The 14,879-nt window shown below is 32.5% G+C and overlaps 1 protein-coding gene and 1 non-coding gene across 2 annotated transcripts; both read right to left on the reverse strand.

The window, feature by feature from the left end:
* Positions 1–7,531: 7,531 nt before the first annotated feature.
* Positions 7,532–7,603, reverse strand: TRNAE-UUC (transfer RNA glutamic acid (anticodon UUC)). The gene has a single exon. It is a non-coding gene; the product is annotated as a tRNA-Glu (tRNA).
* Positions 7,604–14,272: 6,669 nt separating this feature from the next.
* LOC130956643 (classical arabinogalactan protein 1-like) lies at positions 14,273–14,599 on the reverse strand. Its single transcript, XM_057883666.1, has one exon. The coding sequence runs from the start codon at positions 14,597–14,599 to the stop codon at positions 14,273–14,275; it is 327 nt and encodes a 108-aa protein (XP_057739649.1).
* Between the last annotated feature and the right edge of the window lie 280 nt (positions 14,600–14,879).

A 14,879-nucleotide genomic window follows, 5' to 3' on the forward strand; every position in this document is an offset into this window, starting at 1 on the left:
TCTTTATTTATTTATTTATGATGGAAACCGAAAAGTTGAGTTGATAATTGAAAGTCATTAGATAATTTAATTAATTTAATTAAATTTTTATTTAACGATTTTTAATTATTAATTTTACGTAAATTTGATTATATTTAATTTTTTATTTTTATTTTTTTTTTTCGTGTGTAGTTCTTTAACTTCTTTTCCATTTTGGGGGAAGGGGTCGGTTCGTCGGTGGGCTTGGACCCGATACTTAATCCGATAAGAGCGCAATTTGCTGCGACCACAAAATTAAGGTGAAAATGTTCACTAAAATTAATACGAAAATTATATGGCTAGCATAATTTATATATTGTATTTCCTAGCAAAATTTGTATAGGCTATATAGTACTCCTATTGATATTGACATCGTCAAATAATATAACTTTAGTAGTTGTCATTAACAAATTAATTCACCTAACATTGCATAGTGGCTTACATGGGCCACCATATTAACTATTAAGCTTCAGAAATTTGTTAGCAATCAAGGACGGTAGAGAGATATTTTATTTTAGTCGTCCCTTTTCCCTTTTTTTCTATTTTCAAACGAAAGAGCAGGTAATAACTTATGAGTAATGTTCCGGGGCTTATCTAGAACCGGACGGTGGTTGGACTTGTTTGAGGCTCAAGCGCTGGAGGAGTGTGGTCTTCGATTTGGTTTACGTTTGGGAGCCGCCTCCGAGTTGTGTGTTCCAAGAGATGGGGGGTGGTACCTGCAAAGACACTCTGATGCCTAAGTCAGCATGGGGTTAAGCAGGTTTAGAATGTATTGGAACTTAGAGATACTTGAGGGGTGTCAGTGTATTTATAGTGGTGAACCAATAACCACCGTTGGAGTAGTGCCATATTTTTAGGGTGTTAACCGTCCCATTATCTTAGGGAGGTTAAGATATGGCTCGTGGAAGTGGTTAGAGAGATTCTAGGGGCAGTTACTCATTTGAATGAGTGTTTATCCGCCAGCTATCTCTTGAGCCCGACTTCTTTGGAAAGAAGTCTATGTTGAGTCCGACCTCTTTTGAAGAGGTCGGTGAATAACGAAGGCCAATATTTGGATTGTGCCTTTTGGTGTATTTGGACCTGGGCCATACCGTTAGGTCAGGGTAGGAACAGTGCCCCTACTCGAGTCCAATCTCTTTTGCTTATGAGTTGGATTCGAGTATTGAACTTGGTCTGTAGCTGACGTGATTTTAAATTTCTTAACCGCCAAGTCTAATCAAATGTCGCGTCTGTTGGGGTTTTCGCATTTATACGTGGGAGCAGTTACATTGGTAACAGCGCGTTTCTTTAATGATCGCGTCAATTTACCCTTATGCCCCTGGCGTGCTATAAATACTTTTCCCTCTTTAAACGACTTGTTTTTGGCCAAGTCTTTTTTCTAAGACTGATTGGTACAACTCGTTCTTTCTGAGTTATTTAAGGCTTGTAGGCTTTGTATGATTGGTTTTAGCACATCGTGCTTAACCAGAAAACATTTCTTATCCTAATTTTGTACAACTCGTTCAGTTCGAGTTGTTTTGAGGATGCATGACTTGTTTTAATACAAATCGCCTTTCTGAAACTTATTCTGATTTCTTACGACTTGTTTTGATACAAATCGTTTATTTCAAAACTCGTAATTATTTTTTAGTATAACCTCATCTAGCTCGTTCGATGCGAGTAGTTTTAAGGTCTTACGATTTGTTTCATTTCAAATCGTTTAATTAAAACGTGGCTATTTCTTGATCTAATTTCATACAACTCATTTAAATTCGAGCTGTTTTTTAAGACTTCACAACTTGTTTCAAGTACAAATTGTTTATTTTGAGTCCTTTTAAACTATCAGATCATCTTTATAACCATCAGACTTCGTTGCTTTATCCATTATGCCCCTGCTCGAGGTCGAGTTTTATGAAGTCGGACTCGAGCAATCAAGCAGAAAGGATTTTCGAATGAAGCCCTTTTTTTTGTTGAACTCATTCATTCTGAGTTTTCTAGATGACTTGTTTTTTATACAAGTCACTTTTTTGAAGCACAACTCGTTATATATCAAGTTGTTTTGCGCAATTTATTTTGATACAAATTACTTAGATCATATGGTTATTTTTTACTCGATTTTGTTCAACTCATGGGCTTGAGTTGTTTTAAATCATCAAGCCGTATTATAACCATTGGACACCAATTTATATCTCGTCGCTTTATCCGAGCGACCATTGAAAAGGCCAGCTCGTGATTTTTGCGCTTTGTCGAGCATAAATTGGCGCCTTAGGTGAAGGGATTATATGCTTATTCCCTCCCCTTTCTAGTTTTTACAAGGTTGTCGTCCTTATGTATGATACAACTTGTTTTATCCAAGTTATTTTGGAGGATAGTTTTTACGTTTCGATTTTGTTCAAAAACGTTTACAATCCTTCCTTTTTAACTCGTTTCTATACGAGTCGTTTGGTTGAAGTGATTCATTTTGATACAAATCACTTTTAAAGCTTTGCTTTTAGATAGACACGACTTGTGCTTAACACAATTTCGTTGAAAATATGGTTGACTGGCATAACTCGTTTAATCCAAGTTATCCTTATGTTGTTGTGAATGCTAGAACGAGTTTTCTTGGAACAACTTGTTTTTGTGAAAGTGTTCCATTTTATACTACTAGGTCGTTTATTTTTAGAACTTGTAGAGATGAGATTGTGGGCTTGAGATTTTGTACGATCCATTTGTTATCCGTGTGGATCGAGTTGTTAGATCGTATTTATGCCTCAAGGGGCATATTAAGTTACTTTTGCGACTTGTTCTAAACACAACTTTTTCAACCCGTTTGGCCCGAGCTGTTTCGAGGTGTTTTCTTTCCAATTCGCATATGTAACTTCTTTCCACCAATTGGTTCCTCGTCGCTTCATCCAGGCGATTTCTATATGATCGGCCCGTGATTTTCACGGTTTATCGAGTTTCAATTGGTGTGTGTTAATTGTAGAAAATCATTTTTTATAAGGAATTGTTTTATCTCCTTATGTTGGAGGTGTGTTGCGACCTGGGTAGTTTTTCACCCTCGAAGTTAGACACTTTGTAGTAGCCCTTTTTTAAGATTTCAGTAATCTTAGAAAAAACCTTTTTTATCTTTGTTTTGAAAAACCTTTTTCTTGGCTGACTGTCCCTTTCTTTAAGTTAAGTTTTCCTTAACAACTCGGGACAGCCTTTTGCCTTAGTGCTTTCAATAGGTTTCCTGATCTCTTTTTGGTATTCCTTATACTCAATTTTTGATTTATTGAGCTCTTATGATTTAGGTTATTTTTGCGATGCGTTTCCTTTTTTCTCGGTTTTCCCGACTTGTACGTCAGATAATTTCCGAGTTTATTACGATCGACTTTTATAACCTCTTTACACCGACTTGTACCTCGTCGTTTTATCCTGACGACCATCTAGGTCGGTTCATGGGATTTTCACGCTTTGTCGAGCTTAAGTCGGCGCGTTTCGTAGAAAGAAAGAAAAACGAGAAGGAATTTATAAGAGATAAAAGATCTTTATTTATTTGCGAAGGTACTTTCACTGCTACTAAGGGTTTTTCACTATCTATGATCCCTTAGTCTCTACTATGATGCCTCGTTAAAAATCCTTCTTCAGAAAAAATCCTTTAATTTTTGGGAAAAAATCATGAAGTTGGAAAAAGAGTATATCATGCAGTAGAGTTCGCTTTTAGCTATAGTACCTTTTCATGTTACAAGCATGCCACGACCTTGGTAGCTCGGTGCTGTTTAAGTCGGTTACCTTGTAATAACCTTTTCCTAAGATCTCAGTAATCTTGTAGGGTCCTATCCTTTTTGTTGTCAACTTTCATTCGCCTGAACTCAGTAGCCTGATATTTTTTCTTATCAAGATGAGGTCTTTTGCGGCGAATCTCGTAGCCATCCTTTGTCTCAAGAGCTCTTTCCTTATCTGAGTTTGCTCTCAGGTTTCTGGAAGGGGGTCACGTTCTTCTTTCGTGCTCTAGCATCATTGTAGAATGTTGTCTTTAGTTTTTAATAATTTTGGACTTAGCTTTCACGATAAGCCAGTGCCCCTACTCGAGGTCGAGCTTCATAAAGTCGGACTCGAGTATTCAGTCATGCCATTCTTGAATCTTACTATTTGTTGCTATGTGACTTTTACAAGTTATTTTAGACTCTCTTTTTGGGAGGTCGGATAACTTGTTTTATACTTGTTGTGTCAACTTAGTAAGGTTGGATACTTATCTCTTGGCTTGAGGAGGCATTCTTATAAATCGCCATCCTTTCTCAATTTGTTTTAAACAAATTGTTGTGACGTCGGGTTTACATCCTCTTCGTGTTGATGTTTGATTATGATCACGTTGTCCTTAAGTTATTTGTGCAATTCGTTTTAGGCTTTGCCCCTTGCCAGTTTGATTTAGTACAAGTGGCTTAATGAGGTCGGACCACGATTTGCATTTATAACTTCTTACGCCACTTTGGATCTCATCATTTCAAGTCAGAAAAAGTGTGCATTAAGGAGTAAGGTGCACTTTCTAGCTGTAGTATCCCTTTTGTTGTAAACATGGCACAATCTAGGTAAATTGTTTTCGAATAAGTTGAGTATGTTGTAGTAGTTCTTTTTCAAGTCTTAAGTGACTTTGTTAGATCTTTTCATTTTGGTGTTGGCTTTTCTTCGTCCGCTTTTTGTCCGATGTCATTTTGGATCAAGACGAGGTTGTCAGTTGAGAAATTTCTTCGTATGACCTTCTCATGGCCATTTATGCTTGGGATCTGGTTCTCGAAGTTGTACCTCAAGAAAGAAGTCGGACTTTTCTTTGTAAGCTCTTAAAGGAAGTCGGATTTTTATTTGTAGACTTGAATCCTCAGAGGAGGTCAAATTATCTTCATAAGCTTGGATCTTTAGAAGAGGTCAGATTTTTCTTTCTAAACTTGGAAAGAGGTCGGACTTTCTTTCTAAGCTTGGAGGTTTTCGACCTCATTGTAGACTCTGATCTTTAAAATAAGTCGGAATCTCTTTCTGATATTCTTCGAGGTTTTTGACCTCATTGTAGAGTTGATCGTGAAAGAGGTCGAATTTTTTACAGACTCCAAAACGAGGTCGGATTTTTTCTTTGTCGGATCTAAAGAGGTCGGATTCTTCTGAGCAATGAGGTTTTAGACCTCATTGTAGAGTCTAACCTTTAAAAGAGGTCGGACTTTCTTCATGGGATCTAAAAGAGGTCGGATTTTCTTTGTGAGCTCCCAGCTCATCCGACCTTGTTGTAAAGTCTAACCTTTAAAAGAGGTCGGACTTTTCTTGAGCTCTCTCTCTAAAAGAGGTCGGATTTTCTTTGGTGAGCTCCCAACTCATCCGACCTTATTGTAAAGTCTGACCTTTAAAAGAGGTCGGACTTTTATTCGTGAGCTCTCTAAAAGAGGTCGGATTTTCTTTGGTGAGCTCCCAACTCATCCGACCTTATTGTAAAGTCTGACCTTTAAAAGAGGTCGGACTTTTATTCGTGAGCTCTCTAAAAGAGGTCGAATTTTCTTTGGTGAGCTCCCAACTCATCCGACCTTATTGTAAAGTCTGACCTTTAAAAGAGGTCGGACTTTTATTCGTGAGCTCTCTAAAAGAGGTCGGATTTTCTTTGTGAGCTCCCGGCTCATCCGACCTTTGAAGAAAAGTCTGACCATCATTCCCTCCAATGAAGACTGGGCCTTTGTCGCCCCGACTTTCTTTTTCTTTAGATCGGATTCCAGTTTTCTTCCTGGAAGACATCCATCTTTATTGGTGTGCAAACAACATCAAATTCTACCACAGGAATATTTCTTTCCATATTCATTGGCAGTGATGTAATTTGTGAGCAACCAACGAAAGATGTACCATGAGAATTCTTTGTGTTATTCACTGTTGTAATTGACAGGTGAATCTACTGAAGAAAAAACTGGATTCATCACTCCGTTGTCGGATTGGGTTGCGTTCAAATTGGCTGATGCTGTGTATTTGGAACATGCAACTGTTCCATTTCATGAGTGGGTATCATGGATTTTTCCGAGATTGTAAGTTGGCACAGATGTCATTGTCCATCCTATTTCACGAAGAGGTTGGGATTAGTCACGTTCCCTTTTCCTCTTTTTTTTTTTTTTACGTAACTTCTTTTGCCAATTGAATTTTCTGAATTGAAATTTCTTTTATTCAATTGGCTTCCGAGTTCGTCTTTTTTTTTTTACGTAACTTCTTTTGCCAATTGAATTTTCTGAATTGAAAATTCTTTTATTCAATTGGCTTTCGAGTTCGTCTTTTTTTTTTACGTAACTTCTTTTGCCAATTGAATTTTCTGAATTGAAAATTCTTTTATTCAATTGGCTTTCGAGTTCATCTTGGTTTGCTTTCTACAATGGCCTTGGAACGGTGCTTTCTTCTCCTTTAATCCAATTTAACTGTAGAAGTAGAATCATCATCCCTATTTGATATCCTCTGCCCATTGGGAGAAGTTTTTATGGGATTTCTGGTATCCATAGAAACTGTATTCCAGCTTCTTTTTAACATGCTTGCATCTTATTCATGTCGAGTGGTTGTCTGGCTATGTTATTGATCATCTGCCATTATCAAGAGTTGAGCTCCAGGTCCCCGGCAATGGCGCCAATGTTCCGGGGCTTACCTAGAACCGGACGGTGGTTGGACTTGTTTGAGGCCCAAGCGCTGGAGGAGTGTGGTCTCCGACTTGGTTTATGTCTGGGAGCCGCTTCCGAGTTGTGTGTTCCAAGAGATGGGGGGTGGTACCTGCAAAGACACTCCAATGCCTAAGTCAGCATGGGGTTAAGCAGGTTTAGAATGTATTGGAACTTAGAGATACTTGAGGGGTGTCAGTGTATTTATAGTGGTGAACCAATAACCACCGTTGGAGTAGTGCCATATTTTTAGGGTGTTAACCGTCCCATTATCTTAGGGAGGTTAAGATATGGCTCGTGGAAGTGGTTAGAGAGATTCTAGGAGCAGTTACTCATTTGAATGAGTGTTTATCCGCCAGCTATCTCTTGAGCCCGACTTCTTTGGAAAGAAGTCTGTGTTGAGTCTGACCTCTTTTGAAGAGGTCGGTGAATAACGAAGGCTAATCTTTAAATTGGGCTTTTTAGTGTATTTGGACCTGGGTCATACCGTTAGGTCAGGATAGGAACAAGTAATATTATTTATCTAAATTTTTTTTATAAATTAAATTCAATCAAATTAAATAATAAAATTTAAAATAGTATTAATTATAATTAATTTTGGTTATATTACACCAATTTAATTAAATTTAATTAATAAAAATATTTAAATGTGTAATATTATTCATAACTTATTAATTTGAAATGCAAACCCAATTACAAGTATGTCAAAAAAGTGAAAAACACGAGCGTTGAATGAAACCAATAATATTTACTAAGAAAAGGGTTATTGGATTTCTTTCTTTTCGGTCAACAGTATTACTAGATTTGATGAAACATGAAAGAACCAGCCATATTGCTCATGATCTATGGAATCCTATGTCCTATCTTTAGCATCCAAAAAAGAATAAAAATTTATTTTATAATTCCGTTGCCGGGAATCGAACCCGGGTCTCCTGGGTGAAAGCCAGATATCCTAACCGCTGGACGACAACGGATGTTGATATATAGTTTTGCAAACTATTTTTATATAAAAATAATTACTAAAGTTCATACATGCATCCTCTAACAACCTTTTAATATAAATCAACTTGCGAATTATGTTAACCAAAATAAATCTGTAACAAACAACAAGATCAAGATCAGAAGCTTTTTTTTCTCTGGGGAATAAAAGAAAATGATGAGATTTGCCTTCAAAGGTTGAAGCCTATTATTAGAAGTGAATTCATCAAATACTTAACGTGCGGTTCCCTTCTGTCTTTGGGACAAACCTTTGCTTGGAGTTACCAACAACTTCCATGGCATGCAACATTTTGACATAGTGCCTGATTTCATTACTTTTGTTTTGTTTACCTTAAACTATAATTTAGAAAGCAACTTTTAAAATGGTCAATCAATTCATTTGTCTACCTCAGATAAAATCTGTTCTATATCTCCATAAACATCTATAGAGTCATGCCTACCTCAAATACTCAGAAGTGTTCTTGATGTAAAAAGTTATATACAATCACAAAATACTACGGATGATAGCAAGTTGCTCTATTTCAATGCGACAATAAGGATCAAGTTAAGAGTAGCGAAACGAAAGAGAGGCTGGCGATGAACTATGAGAATGAGAAGTACGAACTCGAGGAAGAGAGAGCGGCCCGTTACAATTATATTTTCCGCCTAATAGTGAAATTAATTTCTAAAAAATAAGCTATTTTTTAATTTGATTCCGAATAATTTTTTCAATTAAATTGGTTTTTTAAAGTTCAAGAATTAATTATATCTATCATTTAGTTATTTTACACACAATTTTTGTCAATGGTTAATAATATAATATGTTAACTAATAGCATACCTAATATATAACATATTTAATTGGACGTTGACTAAATGTGTTTACAAAAATTTATTAATTTAGTTACTAAGCATATTGGGAATAAATTTTTGTAATTGGAGAAAATGACTAAATTAATAAATTTTCATAAATGTATTTAGTCAACGTTCAATTAGACATATAAGATATTATATATGTTGTTAATTAACAATTACAATATCAATCTTTGAAAAAAATTGTTAATTGAGTGATTGTAGGATAAATATGATTAATTCGTAATATTTGAAAGACTAATTTGATTAAAAAAATCTTTTAAGTTTTAACAATGAATTTATAGAATGTCTTATTTTTAAGGACTAATTTAACTATTAACTCTTATATTTTCTCTATTATGTTTTTGACACTTTGTTAGAGTGAACTACCAATCCGACCCGGTATATTTTTCAGAATGACAACGTGACCTCTTAAAAAAAGATCCACTTGGGTCCCTATTCTTTATTTTGTGACACAACGCGGTCTATGTTACTATTTTTCCATCAACTTTAAACGGAAAATGCTGATGTGTCAAGTTTAAGAAATGGATAGAAACCTAATTGTCTCTAAATTTAAATTGGTTAGAAATTTATTTATCTTTATTTTTAAAAAAATATTTTTTAAATTATATTTTTATTCAGTATATTAATATTCTTTTTTAATAAATTATTGAATATATGCTATAATAAATACAAACTAATTAATAAATTATTCAAATTTAAAAATATCATTTATTATGAAACTAAATAAATAATTATTAAATATAATTTTTAAATATATAAATAATAAACATTAAAATATGGTTAATACATTAATAATAATTCTATGATATACTATTAGTATTATAATCTAGATGATTTTCACAATAAATTAGAAACTAATAAACACATTATTTGATATATAATAAAAAAAATTGAGTAATAACAATTTTAATATTTTATCTCTCTAAACTAAATTAATAATTCTATTTGATATTTTTGTACTAAAATATACTATAAATGAGCTACTAATACTAAATGAAATAAAAATATTATATATATATATATTATGGAGACCATTTATAAACTCAACAAACTTAAAGTATCAATAATATTAATAATACATATTGTCATAAAGCTACATATCGATGGAGATTTATTAATATAAGAATAATGTGGATTGATTAAAATTTTACGTATATTAAAATTTAATTAAATTTACATATATTTTACTCCAAATCAAGTATTATGATCTAGCTAGATAGTTTTCACAAATATATAATCAATATTAAAATAATTATTTTTATCTATATATTATTACGTAATTAAATGTATGTGTATACTGTACATCAAAACTAAATTCAATAATAAAACTCTGAAATATTTAAAATTATCACAAAAATATGATGTGTATCTACTATCTACAATTAATATTTTTCATTTCTTTTTTCTACAGAAGTAGATTATATAAATTTAAATTCAAATAAAATACAGAAGACTTAATAATTAGTATGTAGACTAGACACCAATAAAGAAGATGTAGACTCAATAACTACTATTTATATAACGATATGTTATGTTTTCTAAAATAAGACAATTATTTAAAAAATGGCTATAATATTTTTAATATATATATTAACCAACAAATTAAAAGTATTCTATACACACTAAAAATCAATCGTTAAATAAATTATTATATATTTATATATAAATATATATTATTTAACTTAATTTTTAGGTGAGTTATATGGTACTTTTTACTATGGTGTTTAAATTGTCTAATTTTTTTTAAAAATAAAAAATAAAATATTTAAAACAAAAAATAAAATATTTAAAATTTATTAAATATTATCTATTTACCTATTTTTAGTAAGTTAGACACAATATCAAAAGTATCATAGTATTTACCTAATTTTTAATACACTAATAAATTATAATTTAAATAGTATAATTTTTCCATACTCACTGCAAATTTAATTCACCGCAAATTTAATTCTCTGTCTTTGACGGAAAAAAAATAACTTAATTTTTAATACATATATTTTATTCTATCATTATTCTCGTCATTCTCATCGCTTTCGTTTCAACATCATGACTGTCTTTTTTCATTTTACTTCTTTAAGTTTCAGTAATATTGACTACTACTTCTGGACTATTTTCAATTTCATAGATATATACTTGGCATTTATTACGATTAGGGATTTAGCAAATGGCAAACAGAGAGAATCCACTACTTATTACCAATTAGCAATTCACTATACATATATATATATATGCTGCAAAATAACACGGCGGAGCGAAAGCTTATTGCACAGTACAACATACTAAAAGAAAAAACCCTAAATAATATACCGACAAACACAAAAAATCAATAAATAGTAAAATAATTTTTTATTATTATTATGAATATAAAATTATCGATATGTATCGTCAGGTGTAGAGAGCGAGCCACTATAATCCAAATGGCGGCGACACTTTACATAATCAATACGGCAGCGACGAGAACAACGGCCAGAGATCCTGCGGCGGAGAAACCAATTGGCGCGGCGCCACTACCGGACGGTCCAGGAGCAGGAGCGTGAGCTGGCGGCGAAGAGGTTGATGAGGGAGATGCTGCATGCGACGACGGAGTGGGAGCTTTACTAGTGTTCGGAGACGCCGCATGAGATACTGAAACGGTGGCTGAGAGCACGCACATTACAACCATTATCGTGATTAGGGTTCCAGAGCGAGCCATGTTCATAGAGAGAGTGTGTTTTTTCTGAACTGCGCAGCAACAGAAGAATATTTCTGAGTGCGGAAAGATAGAGGCTTAGTATTTATAGTAAAGGAGAGGAATTAGGGCCGCTCGATGGTGATCCCATGGTAGAGATTTTCTTATTATTTTGATGATAAGATTATTATAATAAGGTAAAAACTCACTTCCAGAGGTTGAAGTTGTTAATTAAAATTGGTTATATGACTTCACATGTTTAATTAAATTATTATTTAATAATTTTAATTAATAATTTTATATTAAAATAAATATATATGGATTTTTTATTTTATTATAATATATTGATTAATATTTAAAAAATAATTAAAGATGTTCATAAATCATATTAAATTAGATATGACTAAAATTTTTATATACTTCATATTAAACTCTTTAGATCGAAGATGATCAAATATTCATAATTTTTATATTTGAATTCGATATATTTGATTTGCATACTTGGAACGAATTGAAAATTGAATATATTCGTAAAATATAAAATATAAATATATTAAAAAAATGTTTATAAAAAAATAATAATTTTTTTTCATTTTATAATTTGTTCACTTTTTAAAAATGATTTATTTTTAAAATATTATTAAATCAATTTTTTATAAATAATAAAATTAAATAATATAAAATATATGAATAATAATTATTAATTAAAACAAAATGTAAGTATACCATATAAATTATTTATCTATTAATTTATTCATTATATGGATCGGATTTATATATATATATATATATATATATATATATATATATATATATATATATATATATATATATATGTGATATCCCTAATTCAATTATATTGGAGTGTGAATCCAATCTTATTTGATCTGATTATTTTATAGATCAGATCATATATATAAATTATAAATTGGATGTGAATAAATACGATAAATTTATAGATATGATATCCATGGATACTTTTAAAAATGATAATTAACATATATAATAAATTGGTATTTAGTGTTTGAGGGTTTTGATAATAACCGTTGATCGTAACGAATAACGATCTTCTCTAGTCTTGGTGTTGATTGGGACCACAATTCTTTAAGGTTGTTTGGAATTTAAAGAATTAAAATTTATTGAAAAATAATATTTTTTATTTTAAAATATATAAAAATAAATCATTTTAATTTTTATATTTTTATCATTTATAAATTAAAAAATTAAAAAATATATTTTTCAAATTAATTATCACAACATTATAACTTAATATCTAAAATATAAAAGATATTCTTATTTATAAGTGAGTGAAGAGAATTTTACTTACTTATTTAAAAATTATTGTTAATAAAAAGATTGAATTCAATTCCACAAACATATTAAAATCATTCTAAATTATAAAATTAAATTTTAAATAAAAATAAATTATTTTCTCAAATAGATTAGAATTCTTTATTCTTATTAAAAAACTTTCCAAAAATTACTCTTGTTTCTATGTTTTAGTAGGTCGAAAATTACCATTATTGTTATTGATTAGCTTTTAACACGTTAATCAGTGGTACACAACTACACATACTTATGGGTAGCTTCAATTGGTCAAGTTTCTCTTTTGCACCGTTGGTATTTTATAGCAAGCAGTGGGGATTCTCGGTAACTCAACATTGGATTGGAATGTGTGGATTCAGCAAGGAGTTATTGTTGTCACTAATTCTTTTATCTAGGGTCAATATGTAATTATGTATTTTCTCCGGAGTATTATTTATTCGTTTAGCACCTTATTTGTTTTAGTATTGTTTGTCTTCATATATTTTAATGGCACATTATTGTTCTTAGACTTACCCTTTTTTCCAATATATGTAGTTTTGAATTACCCTTAATTATTATTGAATTTCCTAACCATTATAGTATAATTGAGTTCCATTTTCGTGAACTGTTCACTTCCACCGATTGCTACTTAGAACTTACTCAACTTAGTATCATTCTTTGTAGAATCCAACCAAGTTTTGAAAATTTTGTCGTTGATGACTCCGTCCGTAATCAGAGGGGAGTTGCTTTTAAGGGTGGGACTGTAATACTAATTATTACTAGCTGCACTTTAAAGTTTGTGTCCCTCCTTAATAAACGCTTAGTTAACTTTGGGAAGCTTGACCCATTTAATTTTTGTGAAGCAATCAGAAGTTTACAGCACACGCCCCCATTGTTTGTTTAATTGTTAGGTTGGAATATTTGACCGTGAAATGATGATAGGTAAGGTGTTTGTTTTGTGCCACAGGCAGAGATTGCTTCTTGGCCTTTTCTTTACCCCACTCCTCACTTCTCACTCAAAACTTTAGACATGTGACCCTAGACCACACCACACGTCAAATAATGCACAAATTATTGTCCTATATGCAATGAATATGAAAGTAAAATCCAAATTCACACAAGGACAGAAATCTTTAATGAACATGTTTAATATCTCTAATCTCTAATATTTGTTAAAGAATTTTTATGCCAAAGCATATAATTTGAATCCTTTTCATTTGAATCTGTCCACCTTCGAATTCAAATTTCCAAGTACTTCACATTTTTCATTACACGTTAAATTGGATTTCAGTACAACTGAAAATTACTCCATGTTTATATAAAATTTACTTCCTGTAGACTAAAATTTACACTCCCTTGAAAATTACTCCATGTTTATATAAAATTTACACTCTGCATTTTCCTGTAGACTAAAATTTACACTCCCTTGAATCCAGTCTTCATAACTCGAAAAAGCAAGGTTAATTAATTGGATTTAGCTGAACAATGTTAACTGATAAAGTTTATATTAGTAAAAAATATTTTTATTTCGATAGATACATTATCAAATCTAGTTTAGTAGTTTAACTTACTACTTGCAAATCTTACATTGTTAAATTAAAATCATCTGCAACGAAGAATAATTGAATCAACCTATACCGAAATAAAATCAGGTATCATTCATAGCAAAATATATAATATATAATATATTAATTAATAGAATACACAAAATAATCAAATAAATGGTGAATACTCAGTAACACAAGCTATAACACACCAAAAAGAAAAAAAGAAACGACAGTACACGAATCAAAAAGGCAAGATCCATGAAACTAGATCTACAATAGTAGAGCAGCAGAGAAGACAACAACGGCAGCAGAAGAAACGACGGTGAATCTGTTCAAAACGGCAGCGCTTTGAGCCGGTCCTGGTGCTCCGGAAGGTGAAGTAGAAATGGAGGAGGGAGATACGGCACCCTGGGAAGAGAGTGGAGAACCTCCGGCGGAGGGTGAAACGGCGGGAGAGGGAGAAAGAGCGTGAGATGAGTGATGCTTAGCTTTCTTGTGAGGAGTAGCCACCGGCGAGGTAGCCGGAGTTTGAGCCATTGTGGTGCTCAACAACAACGCAGCCACCACCATGAAAACAAAGAGAGAGCGAAGAGCCATTGTAGAGAGAGAGAGAGTGAGTGCGCTGCGAGTTGGTTTTGTTAAGAGGGAGAGAGAAGAAAAGGCCGTGTGTTGCAGGTTGTGTGCAAAAGAAGAAAGGAGTGGGGATGGTATTTATAGAAGGTTGGGGTGTGGTGAGCGCGTGGAGAAGTGGCGCGTGGGAGAAGTGCTGAATAGAGAAAAGTGAGAAGAGATGGTGAGAGGTGAGACTAAGCTGGAACAGCTGTATCAGAAGAAGCTGTACCGTTGGATGCCTAGGGTTAAACTGCCAACGGTCGGA

Source organism: Arachis stenosperma, chromosome 10 (assembly GCF_014773155.1).
Source record: "Arachis stenosperma cultivar V10309 chromosome 10, arast.V10309.gnm1.PFL2, whole genome shotgun sequence".
Taxonomy (NCBI): Eukaryota; Viridiplantae; Streptophyta; class Magnoliopsida; order Fabales; family Fabaceae; genus Arachis; species Arachis stenosperma.